The 22,135-nt window shown below is 42.7% G+C and overlaps 1 protein-coding gene across 1 annotated transcript in view; it reads right to left on the minus strand.

Annotated features, from left to right (window-relative positions):
* Positions 1-22,135, minus strand: part of N4BP1 (NEDD4 binding protein 1) — a 28,642-nt gene that overhangs the window by 4,485 nt on the left and 2,022 nt on the right. The window contains exons 2-5 of the mRNA XM_061593964.1: positions 13,568-15,309; positions 4,662-4,792; positions 4,076-4,172; positions 1,170-1,277 (exon numbers count right to left, since the gene is read on the minus strand). Coding sequence (XP_061449948.1) covers positions 1,170-1,277; positions 4,076-4,172; positions 4,662-4,792; positions 13,568-15,309 — 2,078 coding nt within the window. The remainder of the gene's footprint in view (positions 1-1,169; positions 1,278-4,075; positions 4,173-4,661; positions 4,793-13,567; positions 15,310-22,135) is intronic.

Consider the following 22,135-nt stretch of genomic DNA (forward strand, 5'->3'; position numbering starts at 1 on the left):
GTGAGGGAGACAGCACCTCACCAGGGATGGCATTCCACAAACAGAGAACCACCACTATGAAGGCCATGTCAGAGGCCAACGCTAACTGAGCAGCAGCTACAGGCGGCACCACCAACAGGACCTCCCTGCCAACTGAAGGGTATGAGATGGCTGATATTGGGGAAGTCGCTCCTTAAGATACTTGGGTCCCAAGCCATTTAGGGCTCTGTAGGGCCAACACTAGCACCTTGAATTTAGTTCCGTACCTCACTGGCATGAGGGATAGTGGGAGGTGTAGTCTAACGACATTCGGAGGGCACAAGGTCAGAGAAGGCTGCTCTACTCTTACTGGCAGTGATTCTCCAGGATCTTGGGCAGAAGTCTTTACCAGCTATTGTATCAAAGATCCCTTTAACCGGAGAGAGACACTGGGGATGGAATCTGGGATCTTCTGCATGCAACACACATGCTCTGCAGCATTTGTGGGCAGCACAAACTCAGTGAGAACAATCCAGCCTCGCAAAAACCCACTGGAGTTCTTATCCTAGGTGCTGGTCAATTCAAGCATCCACTTTTTTTGGTTTAGCCCTTTCCCAATCACCTGTTCCATGTGTATTAGAAAGAAATATGGCAATGGTGCTTTTCACAGTCATCTCAGAATCCCTGAGATGTCTAAGGTAGTGATTTCAACAGGAGTCCACCTCTGAGATCCTGTTCAGTAGTGACGGACAAGCTCCCCTCAGCTCTATCTGGCTCAATAATTTAAGAGCTCCCTTAGTTTAAAATGCTGGTGAATGTGGTCCAATTGTATTGTGCCACCAAGTGATTTAAGTTCCAGCCATGGCGGGATCCCAGCTGCCCCAAACCAAAAACACACTCGGAAACAAGAGGATATAGAGCTGGACGGGCAACAAAAACCACCTCCACGTGCCTGCGGGCTTCTAGATGTTGATGGACTACAACTCCCATCATCCTTGATCACTGGTCATTACAGGGACTAATGGGAGTTGGAATTCTGGAGTTTAATAACAGCTGGAAGGTTAAAGGTTCCCCTGCTCTAATAAAATCAAGAGATCACCTAAATTAAGCAATTAAGACACAATGATGTATCAATTCCCCTGTCCCAATATTTTAACCAATCACTAGTCGACCTGCTCTTTACAAATTTTTGTAACCAAAAGCAGCATTACCTCTTTTGAATAATCTCCCTCCAGGATGTGGACTCATCCACAAATTCTCTGAGGTTATCATTGGTAACAATAACTCCTCCAGTTTTTTCAGCGAGATGTAGCAAAAACCTACAACAACATTTGTCAAGAGAATCAGTATTCTTGCCCTGAATAAACCTGAACTGACGCCTGCTCAAGGAGTAGCTTCTGGTCAGCAAGGCAGCCATAGGATACAGTCTAAAAGATGTTGGGTAAATCTTGGTTATGTGACCCACTGGAAGTCACATACAGGAAGTGGCTGCAATGCCACCAATGGCTGATGATGATTCAGCCATCTTACTAAAGCTAAGCAGGTCTGGGTCTAGTCAGTACTGGGATGAGAGACTGCCTGGCAACCTCATGAATGTTGCCTGAGTTTCATGACAAAAGGAAGGTAGGGTGTAAATGTACTCAGTATCATCATCACCATCATCATCTTAATACAGTGCAGCAGACCATATTTTGTGTTGGGATTACCTAAACCTAAACAGGCCAGCATACAAAAGAACCACACACAAAGTTTGGGTCTTATTTATTTCCTGGTCCTATCCGCAGTAGGTCTTGGGATCCTGGTCCTTACATTGATACCAATTAGGAAACATTAGGCTATAGGTTAATAATTAAATTCATTGTTAATCCTTAAATTAGGCAAAATAAGGAATTTTGTTTCAGAAAAGGTTCTTAAATATGTCAAATGCAACATGCATGAAATTAATTAAAAACCTTTTTCATAACTTGGAATTGAACCCATCGGTCTCACTGCCCAATGCCATGCTCATCGCTCTGTCTACAGAACAACAGGGTAGGTCAGCACCAGACCATTTGCTATGGCATTGGACTGAATCCGATGTGCATGGACACAATGTTCAACACTTCGGCCAGGTCTGTGTATGCTGGAGAATGAGATAACAGAATCCTGAGATAGTCAAGTGGAATAGGGAAGGGAAGTTTATTTATTTATTTCATTTATAAACCGCCCATAGCGAGTGGCTCTCTGGGCGGTGTACAAAAAGGTTAAAATACAGAATATCACAATAAAATCAACTACCAACAGTAAACATAAGCAGTAAACAAAAAAAAATAAAAGATTTAAAGTTATAACATTAAACACTTAAAATGCCTGGGAGCATAGCCAGGTCTTAACTTGGCGTCGAAAAGATAGAAGCGTCAGCGCCAGGCGTACTTCTTCGGGGAGGCTGTTCCACAGTTCGGGGGCCACTACAGAAAAGGCCCTAGATCGAGTAACTGTCCTCCGGGCTTCCCGATGGGTTGGTACCTGGAGGAGGGCCTTAGATGCTGAGCGAAGTGACCGGGTTGGTTCATAGCGGGAGAGGCGTTCCACAAGATATTGCGGTCCCACACCGTGTAAGGCTTTATAGGTCAAAACCAGCACCTTGAATCTGGTTGGAGAAGTTCAATCCCTGATACCTCCAGGAATAAATAATTCAGGTAGCAGGCAATGCAAAAGTTTTTTGAAGACCCACTGTCAGTTAGAGTAGACAGTCCTGGCTAGATGGACAAATATTCTGACTTGGTATAAGGCAGTTTCTGATGAGTTTCAAGTGGGGAGTGTCATATATCAATGCTACCCCATCTACCTGCAAGAGTGGAAAAAACCTTAACACATGCAGGAGAAAGGTATTATCCAGACCACTCTACTGGGCTGGGTTTCTACTTGTTGGGACATTTCTTAAATTTTATTTTGGTGAAAGGGAGTGTTTGAAAATGTGATTTGCTGTCTGTTATCTTAAGGGGCACAGCTTATTCTATCAGCTCATTTTGTTGTATGCGTAGACCCAAGACATCCGTGATTTGCAGATGACGAAAGCGACACTACTAAAAAGCAGCACTTTTGAGAGAAGATTCGCCAAGCACCCTGTCCAGAAATCCAGTTCTTTAGCCTAAAACATGGCTCTGCCATGTAGAATTGTGAGCAAGATCTTATTATGTGGAAGAAACTTGTTCTTATCAATAGAGATATGATCTCATGCTGCAGCACCTGTGTTACCCAGTGAGAGCGGTGCTCAAGGCCACAAGCTGGAGTCTGCTAATTTGGAGGTCTAGTTTGCTGTCAGAAAGCACATAGGCCATGGCACAAGAAAATCCTAGGAAGTTCCATAAAAGGAGCCTCCTGTTTACCCTTAGGCCTTATATTATTCGCTATGCTCTTCCCTGTTAAGAGTTATCCTTGTTTTTTGTTCTGGTGCCTCACGCCTTCCCTAACGCCTGCTGCCATCTTAGTGATGTGTTCTTCTGTTCCTGGTAGGGTCAATGCTACTAAGCTCTGCTGGCATGTGTTAAGAGTTAGGAATAGTTAGCCTTTTTTGTTTTATCTTCTTTTATACATCTGAATTATATCCTTACTATTAATGGGGTTTTATATCTCTAAGTTTTACGGGTGTTCTGGGTTCTTTTATGAGGCTGCTTTTACTAAACCTACGTCATATTTACTGGTGTGTGTTCTTTCAGGTAAACCTTGGTATTAAGTCCAGCGGTCATCTGCTACTGAGTAACCAGCGTGCCTGGCTGGAGTATGTCCTTGAATTCTGATCATGCTTCTTGTTTGTCTGGATGGGAGGACAGAGAGGGGTGCAAGAGTGGGTGCAGAAACCAGCCTACTGTACAAAGGTAAAATCTACTTTTTGCTTCTCGCCCTCTCCACCACTGGCATGTGGTCCTTGGAAAGAAGCCCAGATCTGAATGTGGCCCTCAGGATGAAAAAGGTTCCCCACTCCTGGCATATATAACGCTTCACACATGCGTTAAGTCTTAATGGCAACACAGAATGCAGTGTTAGCAGGACAAGACAGCTGGCTATACAGTTGCCCTGCTCACTGAACGAACTAGGAGTCACAGAAATGTTGATCAGGTACACAGACTCTTTTTACCTGTCATCATGAGATGCAATCCTGGCTCCAAATACAACCCTTGCAGGAGTGAGGGCCAAAATACCAACATCCTGGAGCTGGGTTAAGAAGTGTTGTTCTATTAAAAAGGAAAAAAAAGAGTAAACAGAAGAGAACTGTTTAGAAAAATGTATTTCTGTGCAGGATTTTATTTTGGTGGAAAATTAACAAACGGACTACTGCAATATACTATTACACTAAGTGAGTCAGAGCTTTCAAAGCACTTCCAATATAGTAATTCTTACAAAGGCCAGTATTGTCATCCCTCTGCCAGAGATGTGAAGAAGGGGGAAGAGAAAGAGGGTAGGCTGAAAGAATAGCAAGCCCTTGGCTCTCCCCACTAAAATGGCACAGCCCCATCCATTTATTTGCACAACCCCACCGAGGGTCCAATTTCTTGGTCATGCATGGATAGAATAGAATGTTGGGAAAGTGCAGCATATTAAATATAAAACTACACAAATCAAAATTGACATTCCTAGCAGTATCATTTTGTATACGCAGATGCAATGTTAGGGAAGTGAATTATAACAAACCAAAGTAAGTGCAATCCCGTTAGGTCTTTTACCTGTGATATTAGGATCTCTCCTCGTTCGCCACTGTGGGACAAACACAGTGATCTTTCTGTGGCCACATTTCCAAAAGTAATCAACAGCAATTGCAATTCCCCGACAGGAGAAGAACTTCTGTAGACCATGGCTACAGGAAAAAGAGAAAGGAACAGTAATGTTTGCTAATTTTCATATATTTACAAGCAACCAACAGCTGAACAAACAAGATGAAAATGCATGTAAAGATAACAGCTTGATAGTATGTACAAATCAGTGGTGCAATCCACCAGCAGTACTCCCCGAGTGTACAAACCACAATCATCCTTATACAAGTTTCCTAGGCAGCAGATTTATGCCAGAGACAGGCAAGCTTTTGGAGGTCTGCAGCAGTTTCTATTATTTACTTTTGAAATTCAGATTGCTCTCTTTCAGAGTGCTTTTAGTGGAGCTACATTCTTATCACAAGCCACCTAGAGCTTCTGAAATCAGGAAAGGCAGAGCCAGTTAATTATATCCTAGACTTTCTATAGGCATTACAGCTGTGAAGGGGCAACACGAGCAGAGAAATCCTTTAGCCTGACCTCCATCACTACATGTTGTGTGCCTGCTTCTCCATGTTCGGCTGTAGCTCTTGCAGTAGGGAGCTTTTCCTACTCGTGGAGGCTTTCCACGCAATTAATGACAACTCTCCAGGGTTCTTGATCGTGCAGGAAGCCTCCGTAAGTAGAAAAGACTCCCTGCTGCATGGAAGCTATATGGAGAAGCTGGAAAGAGCCATGCAATGCTGCCTTTTCTACTTGTGTTGCCACTTCAGAGTTTTTCTACTCTCTCCCCTCCCCTCCCCCAATCTTTCACTTTCAAAGCTATTCCCTTATTTGTCCTATCACTGCTCACTTGTGGCATAGGCACATTGATGCTTATGTAACCAGTCATGTTTGCACAGGAACTCCCTTGGCAAAGCTAATTCTATGTTATGCCATTTAGTGCTACAAAAACAACGGAAGATTGATTTTGTCTTGTACTGTCTTCACTGTAAGGCTTTTTAAGGAGGGCTTTCACTGGTTCATCGGTGTCCATTTCCATCACCCTATTGACTTCTCTTATATTCAGAATGACACACTGAAACTGAACAACTTACTGCAGTAGCACTGCTGCTCCCCCCTCCCCTGAGGCAGCCAGTTTTGGCCCCATGAAGAAAATAATTCCCCTCCCACAGGGCCAAATAGCAGCTGCAGGGATTGATCTGGAGGTGGGAAAGTGACAAAGCTCATTCCCCCTCCCCCCCAAAGCACCAATCTTTCATTAGATATTGCAGCCTGAGCAGCAGCTTTAGTTAAAAAAAGAAAATGCTGGAGGAAAAATCTACACATGACCAATATCATCTGTAGCTTGAGCCTTAAGAGTCAATCGCTACATTTCAAGAGCTCTGGGAAGTTTGTAATTTTTTGTTTTAAATGCACAGTCGCATCGTTGCAACAGAAGAGGGAGTGCAAGCTTAGTGCTGGTTTATTTTGTTCCTCCCCGTTTCTAAGTGCATGACTCTTTGGAGTAATTCTATTTATTTAGGCTCCCTTCCTGGTATACCTTGGGGCCTTACGTTAGTCATCACCTATCCTCTCACCCTTTCCCCTCACAGCGCTCTACAAAGGTGCAGATAGACTGAGGAAAAGAAGCTTGCATGAGGCCAAATCAAGAAGTCAAGATATGGAAACATAAAAGTAACATAGATCCCATGCTGAAGATTGAGTGGGCTGTGGATCTGGGAAGGCTGAATGAAGAAGGCCCTTATGCCAAACTAAGGTTGCACCCACACCATACATTTAAAGCACACGACTTCCTCCAAAGAATCCTGGGAACTGTAGTTTATCTCTCACAGAGCTACAATTCTCATCAATCTTATACAGTTCCCAGGATTCATGGGGGGGGGGGAGAGAAATCATGTACTTTAAATGTATGGTGTATACAGCTTAATTCTGTGTAGTGTAACTCTAAAGACAGAGATGCTCTGATGTGCACTATTCAGCAGCATTTATAAACTGTCTCGCTAGACAACTCCAAGTACAACATATGTAATTCATTTCTTTTACTTTCTCTTTCCCCCCTTGAACACTAAAAAACAACCTTGGACTACTTGTTCAGAGAAAATTGCCAAACCATGAACCAGCGCACACTTGGGCTATGTGTGAAATGATGTGACTAAAGGCTACCATGATCCCAAATGACAATCCATAGAAGAGGCTGCCTTCAGAAACCCTACTCTGGGAATGTCTTCTTACAAATCAACCTTCCACTGTGAAGGGTAGTTTCACCACATTTCTGTACTGGATGTGACAGAATGAGCCTATTGCTCACAGTACAGAGAGACAACAGAAATATCTGAGAAGGCTGCCCTCTGTTTCTCTGCAAGCGTTGCTACTCGGGTTAGGAAATCAGGCAAGATTGGACAGGGTATGAAAGTCATGGATGCAGTTAAGTTTTTAAGGATTCAAAATTGAGGGCTGTGTCCAATGGAGGTCTACTTAGGGTAGACCTTTGAAATTAATGGACCTAAGTTAGTCATGCCCATTAACTCCAATGGGTCTACTCCAAGCACATCATAGAGGGTTGTATTCAATCTGCAACACAGAATTTTAATCACAACTTTTTGGGACAACTTTTCACATATCCCCAGTTTAGACCCTATCCCTCCACATTCTCGGCAGGCTAAGTAGACCATAAGGACAAGCAATGCTTAGTTAGACCAAATGCCAATCAAGCTGCCACCCAGGGCTCCTACTGGAAGGAAGGGTGGGATATAAATCAAATGATAAGTAAATCAAATAGTAAATAAATAAAATAAGTTTAGATTTCTGTTGCCTGCAGTGGCCAACATTTATGTAACTTTAAAGTTGACAATGAGGACACTGAACTCGTCAAAGATTATCAATACCTTCGCACAGTCATTAACCAAAATGGAGACAATAGTCAAGAAATCAGAAGAAGGCTAGGACTGGGGAGGGCAGCTATGAGAGAACTAGAAAAGGTCCTCAAATGCAAAGATGTATCACTGAACAGGAAAGTCAGGATCATTCAGACCATGGTATTCCCGATCTCTATGTATGGATGTGAAAGCTGGGCAGTGAAAAAAGCAGATGAGAGAAAAATCAACTCATTTAAAATGTGGTGTTGGAGGAGAGCTTTGTGCATACCATGGACTGTGAAAAAGACAAATAATTGGGTGTTAGAACAAATTAAACCAGAACTGTCACTAGAAGCTAAAATGATGAAACTGAGGTTATCATACTTTGGACACATCATGAGAAGACATGATTCACTAGAAAAGACAATAATGCTGGGAAAAAGAGAAGGGAGTAGAAAAAGAGGAAGGCCAAAACAAGAAATGGATTGATTCCATAAAGGAAGCCACATAACTGAACAGGGTGGTTCATGACCGATGCTCTTGGAGGTCACTGATTCATAGGGTCACTGTAAGTCTTAATCGACTTGAAGGCACATAACAACAAGCAGTGGGCAACCAGATGCTCTGAGGAGTCCACAGGATATGGAGGCAACGGTGCTCCCCAGCAACTGATAATCAGTGACATATTGCCTCTGAACCTGATATCATTATCTTATATATTAATAGGAAACTATCTGCCAAGTGTGGATCTTTATGTAGCCAAAATGGCATGACCCACACACAAGAGACTGGACAGACTTGGAGGAACCCCAACAGTTGCAGAAGTACAAAAAAGTTTTATTTTCTCTGAAGGGGAGAACCTCAAGAACAATTCAATGAGGAATTAGCATTATCAGTGACCACAGAATGCTGACTGACTGTTGAGAGGGGAAAAGGAGAAAACAGGAGAGATGGAATGGAATATCCCAGAAGATGGCACAGCATGCTGGCTGACTCTATACTGCAACTTTTTGTTGCTGATCCTATTTGTCATGACTAGTAGCCACTGACTTCTCTGTAGCCTGTTAATCCTAGATGCAGGAGGGGTCCATCTTATGAGTGTTTTCCCTTTGAACATGCATATGAGAGGGATGACAACTTAGCAGAAATTGGAAGTGTACATAATCACCTCAAAATACAAGTAGTTTATTTTAGAAAAATAAATCATGAACTGAAGGCAGAGGCAAGAACCACACCACAGCTTCGCATGATTTGCACTTTGCATGATATATACCTTTTCGTTATCATTGCAAAAGTCTCAAAATGCCCAATGAAGGGCGAACACTGCCTTTAACAAGTTCACAAAACATGATGCATTATTATTACACTAAGCTTCAACTATTTGCATAGCTTTCCCCATTACTCCCAGTCTGGGGGAAATATGGAATTTAAGATGAATCATAATTGTGACTTTCATTTTACATCACTATCTTCTAAGCGTTCTGAAGAACAGGGAAATAGGTCACGTCAGCATCTTTTTAATATAATTTCCCCACCAAGAAATGACAATTCATTTGGAGATTCAGTGATTTCTCAGTTGTGCATTTCCTCCACCTATGAATTAATGGCTGCCCGCTCCCTGTGCCATCACCATTTAAAATGCCTCCCACCTCATCCCATATAGTTTTAAAAAAGTATGCAGAGGCCCTGTAGCCTTAGCAACATGCGCTTGAAGGTGTGCTGGCTACATGATTTAGTCGAAGAGTATGTTCTTTGACTGAAACTCCCCTCAGCCCCAGCCAGTATGACTAATGGTCAGGAAGTATGGGAGTTGGAGTCCAACAACATGTGGACAGCACCACATTGCCTATCTCTGATTTAGTCCTTTAATTTCTTTGGATCTTGGCTTTGGTGGTGAGAATATGCCATCAATGATTCCGTGCCATACTGACAAATATACACTTACCAGTATGCTCCTGGACACCATTTATGGTGATGGCCTTGATCTATGAAGGATATCAGAAAGGGTAACAGGGACATTGCTGTAGAGGACCCCGGCCCTTCAGGGATACCCCAGTTCCTGTCTGAATATTCATATTTTAACAATAGGGTGTATCTGACTAATACATACTCTGAGGAGACCCATTAAAATCAATGGACAAGCAGTCATTATTAACTTAGTTCACTGATATCATAGGGTCTAGTCCAAGTATGACTTAGGTTGCAATCTAAATCCTGGCCACAAGCCAGCAGAGCTTTATAGAGGGGCAGGGCTGCTGCAACATCCCCTGCCAGGCAGCTAAGATGCAAAGTATGGAGCTGGGGGGGGCACACACACACAGAGAATGATTGCCATAGCAACCAGGTCTGAGGCTATCACACAATGGTAGGAGAAGTAGCTTGAGCTTGAGCTTCAACAGATCCTGGGTTGGCTTAACCCTCCCTGCCTCCGGAATGCCCCAATTAGGAACCTCTCACTAGAGGGGATTCCACTAGTGGAACGTCCACCCAGCGGGGTGATGCTTGCTCCATGCACAGCAGCCAGCAGGAGGGCAGAGGGACCCCTCTGCCTAAGCCCCACATCCCTCCCTTCCTGGTGTAAAGGGGGTTTGGATTGCTCTATTAGTCAGTTACAACCCTATGTTTCCTTTCCGCCGTTCTTCCCAAAGGAGCCCAGGGCAGCAAATATAACCGATTAACAAGAAGAAGGGTCAGTCCTACTTATTCAGTGCCAATCTTACTTAAAGTAGACCCACTGAAGTTAATAGACATGACTAGCTTAGGTTCATTAATTTCACTGGGTCTACTCTGAATAAGATTTAGGTGAAGACAACCCTTTCATTTCATTGTTTGGGAAAGCACCTTTGGGAGGGAGGATCTGGAACAAAAAATGACTGAATACGTGAGAAGGTGCTTAATTTCCCTCCCTCATACTACTTCTCCTCCCTCCTGAGTTCCAAGCATGTGCTTCCTCTCCACATGAATCTCTGGAAGAAAGAAACAATTTGGAAGCAATTTGGAATAGAAAGTACCAACAGGATTAAGCACGTACACACAGAATTTCTCTGCTCCAACCTTCCCTTCCTTAGGAAACGCAGGGATCAGGGTTTGTTTTTTTACACGTAAATTCATGCAACATATAGTTTCACCCTGATGCCGTGGCCTTGAGATGTCATTGGCATCTAGTAAGGGCACAGTGCACTCTTGTGACAACTTCCTTCTGAAATTATCAATCTGGAGGTAAAAGGACTAAGAGGCATTCTCAAGAAGTAGTCCAGACTTTTTTCCTCTGTCACGCGGCTTTTTGGGGCCCAGTTAGTGATTAGATCTGACCTATCTTAAGAAGCTCATTGGTTCTGAATTTTGGAATTAAAGTTTTGCTCATTTTAGCGCTATAATTTTATTGAAAGCTGATGATGTAGGGATCCTATGCACAAAAAAAGGTATCACTCAGGTATCATTTCCTTGTGCAAATACAATTAAAAGAAACAGGCTTGCTCAACAGTGTATGGGTATTCTTTTGCAACTTTTATTTGTTTCAACAGGAAGTGGACTGGGTCCAAAGTTGGAGCAATTGTTGTAATGCCTTTTTATGTATCTAGAGACGGTTCCACAATATTAATATTATTTACATTCTGTGTAGGTAAGCAAATCCTGACTGGTACCACTGACAAACTGACCTGCAGGGTCCTGTTCTAAAGCCAATTTTAGAAAGGGGTGGTGATACAGCAGAAAAGTATCACTCCTACTGGGAGGAAGAGCAGGATATAAATCTAAATAAATAAAAGTAGATTCTGTGAATGTTTTAAGCCAACACTGCAATGTTTAGAGCAATAAGCAATTCTAACTGTGTCCTGATTAGTTAGACAGCAGGTTCTGTATATATCCCTGTAATTCAGGATAATACGGTAGTCCATGAAAGCTTATACCATAATAAATTTGTTAGTCTTTAAGGTGCCACAAGACTTCTTGCTGTTTTTAAAATACATATTATTGAACACAGGTACTTATAAGAATTGCCAATAGTCAGCACCACCTCAAAAGTAATGTTCCCACCTTTTCCTTTCATAAAATGGAATGTCTCAAAGATGGTGACTATGATACATGCATGCATCACCTAAAAAGCACACTTTGTGTTTCATAATTGTTTTCACTAGCCAATAGAAATTTAATCAATTAAGAAAAACCCATCTGATTAATATGCCTTTAATTGGGCAACAACCCTAGTCTGTTACGCTAGAGGAAGAAGCAAATGTGTTCATGATGTTGCTTTGCTTATCTGTTGTCTTGTTTAATAGTGTTTGGGGGAGTTATTAGTTTTATTTCATGTCTTTTGTATACGGCCTTAACATCTATATAAAATCTGCACAATAGATGAGAGGAAAACAAGCTCCATACCACTGAAAAGGTTGTTGCAGTATGGCATGTGCTGAAGTGCAGACGAAGCATTGTCTCCCTCTCATGTAGTACTAGAACTCAAGGTCACAAAAAGCAAGCAACTGACAGATCCAGTAGTTCAAGGTGAAACAGCCCTGAGTTGGAAGGTTCCAGGAGTAGCAGGGCTGGCTACAAAGGGCATTTACCAGGGCCCCAAGAGTAGTAGAGGGCCCACTATCTCAGCAGCACAGCAATCCTCACTTTGAACAGAGCACCCAGAAAGGTGAGAGGCACCATGAAGTCATTTTTTGTTTGTGCATCCTGCCTCTTCGAGTCTAACAGTGTTAGTCACCCCCCTCCCTCAAGTTTAACAACTGCCAACAGAAGTTGCCTTTACTGAGATCCCCCCAAATCTTGAAGCCAGCACTGTAGAGCAGGTCTCTCAAATGTAAACCAGCCCTTATTGTTTGGGGCCTTATTTAACATGTGAAGAACATATTTTGTTTTTCCCAGACATGACTGCAATCCCAGATAATCCTTCCTCTTTCTGCTTTTCATGAATATCTAGATAAACAGGCTTGCAATTGATTTACCCTACAACTAGATCCTACCCTTCCTACAAGGAACTCTTGAGGTAGGTTAGGTTGAGAGACAGTGATTTGGCACAGACCACTCAGAGCTTCATAAAAACTAACCTGTACCACAGATATAATAGATCCCGTGAAGCATAGCAGCAAAGTGTGCAGTCTGCTTGCTTGGAAATCCCCAGCACAAGTCTCTCCTCAAAAGGCCTCAGCAACCTTCTCTCTCACCTGAGCTGTGACTAATAAAATCATGACTTTCCTTGTAAGGTTGCTGTAAGGATGACTAAGATAACATACCTTGAACACTCTAAACCAGCCTTTCCCAACCAGTGTGCCTCCTGATGTTGTTGGACCACAACTCCCATCAGCCTCAGCCAGCACTGCCAATGGCTGAAGCTGATGGGAGTTGTGGTCCAACAACATCTGGAGGCACACCGGTCAGGAAAGGCTGCTCTAAATCATTATATAACTATCACTTGTAGGAGTGGGAAATTTGAACCTGTAGTATCCCTCACCAAAGCTTAAACATGCACCACAATGGCCATGAAAAGAGCAAGATCAAAACAGGGTAAGGAAATGGCAAAGGGCAAATAATTCAAGCAGAAAGCATCATGAAGGTAACAGTTAAAGTGCATTTCTTAAGGCTGAGCCAGAGCTACCTTGCTCAGAAATCAAAAGGGATATTCCAGACTGGGGCATGCACATGCTGAGGGACCTTTTGATTACATTTATAATTCATTTATGTTAAGAAATTCATTTCTGGCCATTACATCGGCCACCCTTCATCTAACTATTGGGACAGAAGCCCAAGGTTTTGTTGTTATTGTTGTTTTCATTAGATCTCTGGATATTATTCATTGCAACAGAACATTCAAAATGGCCAACATATCAAAGGAAGCAAGAACAGAGACTGATCTAAGTTTCATCTCCCTCTCACCAGGAAAAGCTATGCTGGTCCTGGCAAAACTGTTCCCATCTCCCTACCGGCTCTAAATGCATATATTTTTTGTAATTTCCCCACCCCTCTTCCCCATCCGGTTTCACTCTGAAATGCTTTAGAAATCTAAACGGCATCCATACTCACGCAATTGCAATATTGCTGCCATCTATGACTATGTACTTTAAGTGTGCTCTCCCTGGCTCATTTTTCAATTCCAGCTTGTATGGCGTTTTCAAAGATTCTAAAAACCTCTGAACTCCAGTGACTGAAGGGTCGGCATGATGACTGCATGACCCTCCTGTTCTTCTTTCTGAATGAGGAGTAGTTCCTTGTGGAGGAATTACAGGCTCTACGAGCTGATTTGGTTTCTGGGATGGGATCAGCTTGGCCCCAAGCTGCAAAGGATTACTACAGCGTCCCTGTTGAGCATGCTTCACAGATGTGTGTTCGGCACTTGCTTGAAGAACCACAGTTTCTTTCTGAACTGGTGGGCATGGCGTCTCTGAGCCACCTCTTGCTACCAAGCTGGGCGCTTTCGGTTTCCTGTCTTTTGCTACCCTCTGTACATTATCACAAGAACTCACATGACCATCACTTTCTATATCATTTGTTTGGGGAATACGAGACTGTTCAGAGTTTTTAGTTGAGTGTACTTTACTGCAGCATTTGAATTGTGGATTTTTGCTGCCAGAAACAGGAGTCTTATTTTCACTGTCTAATACATGCACTTTGCCTTCAACCTTGCCCTGTGCTCGTGGAACAGGGGCCATGTTTTGTTTTGCATTTTTGGGTGGCTCTAATTTGTGGTCCAGGACTTGCTGGCCTTTGTGGCTACAACTACCTTTATCTTTCTCTGCCCAAGTTCCAATAGCCGAAGGTATATCAGCAACATGGTCTTCCTCTTCAGGGTCCTTCTTGCTCTCTTTTTCAATTTCTTCCAAAAGCAGTAGCGGCTCGGCTAGCTGCCCAAGGTCTCGAATCACCTTCTCTACAATCTTTTGCGAGTAGCCCATACTTTTGAAAAAGTTCACCAAAATCTTATACTCCATTTCCTCACTTATCTCGTCGCCTTCTTTAGTGTACAGGCTCGGATCGTCTGACTCGTGGCTTGCATCAGTGACCAGATCAACCAACACTATGTCATCAGTAGCACTGCACGCCGTCTGCTTGGTCTCCCGATTGTTTTCTAAAGAAAACTGTTTCTTTGGTAGCCTCTCCTCAGCATCTGATGATCTCCTTTTACATGACTGCCTCTCTTTGCCTGTGGGTGCCTCTAGCGAACTCAGACCATTTATAGGTAAAAAATGTCTTTCTGGAGCATCAGGGAAGACAGTGTCCATTTGCTTTGCCAACTCAGTGACTGGAGTACCGGCATTGTTTCTTGCCTCCTCCTGACCTGTTCTGTAGTCGCTGTTTATCGCAGACCATTTCTGCATTTCATTTGGAAAAAGTTCCAGCGTCCCGTCAAAATTGGGAAGATCTGTGTTTTTACCTTCTGCTCTCCTGTTTTCATTCTGTGCAAGGTTGAGCAGTTCTCTCTTCAGCAAGCTTGGTAAGATCAGCAAGTCCATTGTATATTTATCAGCATGGGCTTCAACGAGATGTCTGAAGCGCTTCTTCACTTCTGACTCTCTGCCACTGAACAGACTTGTGTTGTTTTTGAAGAGACTCACAAACTGCTGAACATGACTTCTAGCCATGACGACAGGTTCAGCACCACCCTTAATATTCAGAGTCCCCATTTCCACAACAGTGATATCGGCACAGGTTCCCTGAATAAGGCAATTCAAGAAAAGGTTCTGGGCTCCTACAAAAATACAGTGCATGTCTTTGGGATAATACTCCCTCTCTTCCAATTCAGGTTCACACAGACCTTTAATATACTCCTACAAAAAAAATAAAAATAAAAAGGAAAGAAAAATTAGAGCAAATGACAATTTATAATTTAGGTATCTAGACTCAACACAATTTACTTTCTCCATCCTATGAGAAGCACACATTCAGAGCCAAGCTGTCAATATGATCACAAACTCACAAGGATTTGAAGGTAACCTAATATATTGGCGTCACTGGCAGCCATCACCGGGTCACATACATATGTAGTATCATCGTTCTCTTTTATTTCTTCTTATGTTTTAAAGAGAAAGGGAAAGCAGACAGATCTTCAGAAACCGAAAGTGTGTTCTGTTCGAATGTTACCTTCATCACATTGGTTAGGAACAAGCCAGCTTGAATTAGCTTCTACAGATAGAAGAGTGCAGCCTTGGTTCATGCAGAGCTGTCTGACTCAAATATAAGGGAGGGACAAACACCTTACCTGCCAGACTCTTTGTCAATACCCATTGTTTTTCACAATTTCACCAAAATATCCATTACACCTCAGTTAGGCATTAAAATTGGAAGGAAAAATAAAACTAAAAATGGTTCCTGCTGCTTTGACAAGATACCTCTTCTCAAACATCAACATTAACGAAAGGGATCACAGGTATCACTGCTTGTTTTATATACTTCATTAACTATATGCCTAACTGGCATGAGGGAAGAACATGGTAGGATACAGTCTCTTCTCATCTGCCACCAAGCAATCATTACTTTAAAAAAATGGGCAAAACAATTCTTTCCAGCCGACCTTCCAAAAGACAACAATCAAGGGCTGCACACGTCTATTGCCTTATACTGTTAGGTAATATCTCCAGCAGCAGAATTTAGTGTGGGGGTGACAGCCAGTCAGGGATGGAAGTTCAGGTGGCTGAAGGAAAACAAATGGAATAGGAGAAAACTGGATTCAAATCCAGGTCTCCTCCTGAAGCCCTCTCTGTGATAAGGGGGACTTTGTCATTTGGCTTCTGAAACGATTATGTGGGCGGAGAGGGGATGGTGTGGAGAGAGGGGGACTGAACTCAAAGGATTCACTTCCTCTAAACCCAGTAATAAGCCTATCCACCAACAGATTAATTTTCACAGGCTCCTAACTTGCACGCACCCAATGCCCTGCTGTGGCATGCAACAGCAGCCTTGTGTGAGCCTTCTCCTTTGTCTATTAATGCATCAGCTTCCTTGCCCTGAAGATGGTTTTCACATTTTTGTGAAATGATGTGGGCATGCCTCAGGCTATAGATCGAGTTCTTAAAAGGGCCTTTATGCCTGTCAATCCTGAAGTGCCTCCAGCAAATAGAAAAAGCTTAGAAAAGCAGAAACAGTTAAACAGCAGCGATGCTGCTGCCAAGTGTACAATTCTGTCACAGATTTAAGAAGAAAAACATTGCACAATAAACCAGCTGGGGCCTGGTGAGTAAGAATCCAATACTGGCACACTGAACCATCAATTATTTCCTACCTCTTTTTGTTCTGCACAGAGCTAGTGCTTGGTCCTCAGAACATGAACTATTTCCCCTGACCTTTGAAATCTGTGCTCCAGTTCTCTGGAGAGTACAGAGAAACGCGGTAGCACAGCCTTTGCCAACCTAGTATCCCCAGACATTTTAAGACTACAATTCCCATCAGCCTAAGCCAGCAAGAGACCTGCCCAGCACTCAGACCTGCCCTGCCCCTGTGCTTGCAAATTTTCAAGCTTTAGGATAGGCTATTTATTAACATTAATAATGGAAGCAATACCAATTGCAATATTCTGGTTTTACTCCTAAAAAAAAATAGCATGGAAGATTTTAGTAACAAGGCCACAATTGGGCAACTCCTTTAGAGTAAAATGGAGCTCCCCCGTGTTAGCTATTCTTGTGCCTACATTCAAGAGGATATTAAAGCAGAAGACCCAGAGTTTTATTGGAAAATAAAGTGCCCATGGTCCCAGGCTATGGTCTGAAGGCACATAAGTCCAGCTCCCTGCTGAAGCTAAGCAGGGTCAGGACTGGTCAGTGCCTGGATGGGAGACTACCTGGGAGCCATATGCAAGCCGCCTTGGGTTTCAATCATGAAAAGAAAGGCGGATATAAATAAATAAATAAATGTGCTGTTGTAAGGTTGCATTGCCATAATGCATTATACAAGTAAATGTCTTTGACAATTGCCTGTTCTGAAATTTCATTTGGCACAGAACACTGTGGTGAGGTTAAGCAGGGCCCACCAAATCAACTACAATATGCTAGTGCAACGAGATCTTTCACTCACTTCCAATTCAATGTGGGGTATAGTTCAAAAAGCTGGTTTTAAAATACAAAGGCTTAAACAATCAAGGTATCCAAAGGACAGTCTCCTTGCATGAACTTGCCAATAGTTTTAAGAACTTAAGTTTTTCCCCTGAATGTTCTGGTGACCCTGGGTTCAGATATGAGGTAGGTGTGTGTGACAGGGAAGAGAGACTTTTTGTGTGTGCGCTGATACCCCATTTACAGAATACCCTGTAAATAACCTCCCTAAGTTGTGCCAACCTATCTGAATTGCTCTTAGAACAGAAAGCAAAAGCCAGTAAGACTGTCATGGCCATCTTCACTAGCGGCTGTTTCACCATCTCCTACCTTCACAGATGCCATTATGACCAACTGCCCTGCGACCAAGAGAAGGAGCAGCAACCAGCAAGACAAACTGTCACCATAACCACCTCTTCAAACATGCTCTTTAAAGAGCACACACAGTTTTTACTGTTTTAAAAAAAGATGTCATTGGTCTTATTGACCCTGTTTTGGGACTGCCAACATGGCACTTGTGGGCAACATGCATCCTTGTGGTGCCCCTAAAATCTCAATGGCTCTCTCCCTGGACTTGCTGCTCCCTTTATCATGAGGTAGAAAGGGTGGTTACTTTTCCCCCTTTTAAAGCCCAAAAAGGTGAAAGAGGAAATAGGGTGCGCAATGTTCGCTCTCTCTCTCATTTCCTCTTTTAACTCTATGTGCTTTTCAAGGCTCAGATCACCTGAGCAGCTGAACAGAAAGGGGAGGAACTGAGAGGATAAGAGGGAAAGAGGAAGGGAATGACCGGAGGGAGGTGGGGAGTGGAGTGTTGCAGAATCCAACAGGGAGGGAGAGAAAGGGGGGAGAGAGAGAATGATAAGGCAATGCCAGAAAGTTAGAAGGACAATGTGGACTGAGAGATAAAGAAAATGAACAGAGAGATCCAGTAAAACAGTTCCTCTTGGAATTGCATAATTCCCCCCCCCAGATCCCCCCACATCAAATCACAGGTCTTGCTGACAGAACCACATGCAGTTGTTTCCGGTTCTGCCATGGTGCAAAATCATGGATCCAAGACACAGAACCTTATGGACCCTCAATATTTTTGCAAGGGATCTTCTCAAACCACAGGTCACCTCTGTGTTCACAGATATATGTTGTTGGTTTTGTCGTCATCCAGCTTAAAAAAAAAATGAAGATCCATGTTTCTGTGGTGCTGGCAAGCAGCAAAGCTGGGATTTTTACTGTGAAGTCCATCAGTGTAAGCTTTAATTTGATAGTGAGGATGTGCACAACACAACTATGCTCATCAGGAAGCCATTATTGACTGCAGCTACAATGCTCTTGTGGCATGCTTGGGTTTGCTTCTGCCTACTGTGTGAAAGGGCCCTTTCCTGAAGATCCAAGCAAATCTTTTGCTCATCTATAGAATGAGTTTGGTTTTGAACTCAAACTTGCCAAATCTGCAAAAAAAGGACAAGCCTTTCAGACACACTGAATATTTTTAGAGAGTAATGCAAGTGTCATGCTGGGAATTTTGAAAGAAGTTGCATGTGACTAAAAATATATCCTGTGTAAAACTTATTTGTGGTCTAGCCAAGTCATTACTTTGTAGTGGCTGATCATCTTTCCTGTTTCCCATTCTAGTGACATTACAGCAGCTCACAATGAAACAGAATTGTTTAACTTTGTGGAAGCAAACAGTTCCTACACTTTCGTCCAGGACTGGAAAAAATACTTCCAAATCCCAAGAACCAACAGTTTTATGAGGATTATAAATTCAAACTTCTAAATAGCAACATCAGGGCTAGGAATCAAAGTACTAGTTAGGTGAGTCCAGCTGGAGCTCCCTCCCCCTCTTCCACACACACACAAATTTGAACACCTGTAAGCACACAATGCTAAGCCACAAACCGTTTTTAATCTTCCCTAACACCAGGAGAGAAAATACATCCCTCGCTTTTTGGGGGTGGGGGTGGTTTTGCATGCAGTCTGAAACCCTAGAAAGCCACTGCATTCAGTGTAGAACAGCCTTCATCAACCTGGAACCCTCTAGATGTTTTGGACTCCAACTCCCACAATCCCTGACTAACAGAAGCTGTTGTCCAAAACATCTGGAAGGCACCAGATTGGGGAAGAGTGTTGCAGACAGTATTCAGCTAGATGGACCAACATTCAAACTCAATATAAGGCAGCTTCCTTTATGCCTACGCTGAGCAGCAGTCAGGGGAGAAAGCTGCTGTTTTGAGAAATACAAATTCCAAGTCTCTGGGCACATGCAACCGTTTCTGTAGTTCCTCGGATCCCAAACGCTTAGGCTTATAGGCAAGCCAGAGGTCTGACAGTTGTCAAATCCTGATTACAAAGCAAACGTCAATGGCTTTTTTGGGGGGGGGAAAGGAGGAAAAAAGGAGTGGAAGGTATATTTTATACCCAAAAATATACACTTCCCCTATTGCTAGTAGCCTTAGGTCAACTCCCCCAAGAGGTTATCTCCAAACAAGAGTATAGTTGCATGGGCGGAAGGGAGTTTACGTGTCTGACAGAGAAGCAAGTCACACCAGTGTGGATGTCTGGCCAAGTTCACCACACATATACAGCAGGAAGTGGCTTCTCTATAATATTGCGGAGTTATTTAGGGAGGAAGAAATGCATAAATATCTGCCTCTACTATACAAGCACATATCTTTCCCTACACACAAGTACAGTTCCATTTAAGGAAGATCCTTCTTTAGTTCAAGAAATAAATTATTATACCATGCTTAAATACATATTTTAGAAGAATTTTGCAAACAAAAAGGATGGGCTGCCCAAATTTCAAGCCACCCAGGCAATCAGCCTGGCAACAGCTCTGAAGTTTCACCCGCTTCCTTCCCCTTCCTCATTTTGGGCATTGTGAGCAGGCAGTCCTGTCTTTTCTTCATGGGGCAGCACCATTCCTACAACCCACAAATTGCTGCTAACAAGGTTCCACAGCTAATTGGTAGCTGCTGGTCCCATGTTTTTGGAAATTCATTATGAGCCAGGATTTGTCAAAATCCAAATGACTATGCAATACTGCTTAAGGGCACCACTGTCCAGGCCTTGTGCTGCTCTCCTTCCATCTGCCATCCTCACATGCTCACCTGTGTGTAAGTGGCACTTTAAGTACTTACTGACCAACCACCAACTGAGGCTTCTGTCATACTGCATTTTTTAGAAATCTCTTCCTCCTCCTCTCCCTCCATACAGTAAACTCAAATATTTGTGTAACTGGAGAGTACAAACAGATATCAAGAAATGGAAACACCTCAAATACCCAGCTGAGTGAAAGTTAGTCTTGCGAGTATTAACTTGTCATAAGCCTTGAAGGAAAAAGGCCTGGTTGAGCTAACCTTATACTTCTAAATCTTAAACGCCTAAAAAAGCGTGGCAGAGGAGTATAATCTTTTGCCGATTTTCTAAGGCTTCAGTACAGAAGGCTTGGCATACTTCCCCTGAAATGGCTTCCATCACAGCAACCCTTAATTCAGACAGCAAGGGCACCCGAATCTGTTTTCAAGATTGAATTATATGTTAAAATTTGATGAGATACTGCCGAGGGAGTCTCATAACCCACCCTGTCCCAAAAGGGTTTCCCCCCCAAAATGTTATATATGTGTGTTCTATTATTTGTGAGTGTGTGTGTTTGTGTGCATACATGCATATGTATACAGACAGACAGACCTGAACATATACGTGGGCACTACATGAAAGCAAGTGAATGACCAAACAGAGATTAGTTTGTTAAACCTATCCCCATTTGCTCATGCACTTTGTTTCATATACTGTAATTTAGTATCATGGTATCCCTCTAGGATCCAGGGCTTACTTGTTAACAGTGCTTTTTGGTTGTTTTTAAGCTATGATATAACGCAAAATATGTTACATTATATGTATATGTACTGTGCATACATTTTACACACAGCACAGCAAGACTATAACTATTGGTCAAAATGGCCAAGTGCAATTTCCAGGTTCTGAGACCATATACCTCTAATTTTTTTCCAGAACACCTTTGATTCATGCCCCTAGCCCCCATCCCTTATTGAAACTAAGCCAAAGTACATGAAATCGACATAATAACATTCTTCCTCTGTCCTCTGTTTCCCTGTGTATATATCAGATTCTAAGCCTCCTTGGGGTAGGAGTCTATCATACTCATTTTTTAAAAAAAGAACCATGTACGTAATTATTATTATTAAATTTTATTTATACCCCACCTTTCGGCCAAAGGCCCTCAAGGCGGCTTACAAAGAAAAATAAACACAGGTGTAGAAATACAATAAAAACAATACAATTTACAAAAATTAAATTAAATAACATGGTGCTGTAACAATTAACATCCCGCACCACCTACCACTTGCTGGGGAGCAACAATAAGGGGAGGGCTGCTGCCTTCATGTATGTGTAGAAGGGGCATAGCTCAGTGGTACAGCATCTGCTTTGCATGCAAAAGGTCCCAGGTTCAATCTCCAGGTAGGAATAGGAGGAATTCCTGTCTGAAACCTTGGAGAGCTTCAGACAGTCGCCGTAGACAATACTGAGCTAGGTGGACCAACAGTTAGAC

Source organism: Rhineura floridana, chromosome 13 (assembly GCF_030035675.1).
Source record: "Rhineura floridana isolate rRhiFlo1 chromosome 13, rRhiFlo1.hap2, whole genome shotgun sequence".
Taxonomy (NCBI): Eukaryota; Metazoa; Chordata; class Lepidosauria; order Squamata; family Rhineuridae; genus Rhineura; species Rhineura floridana.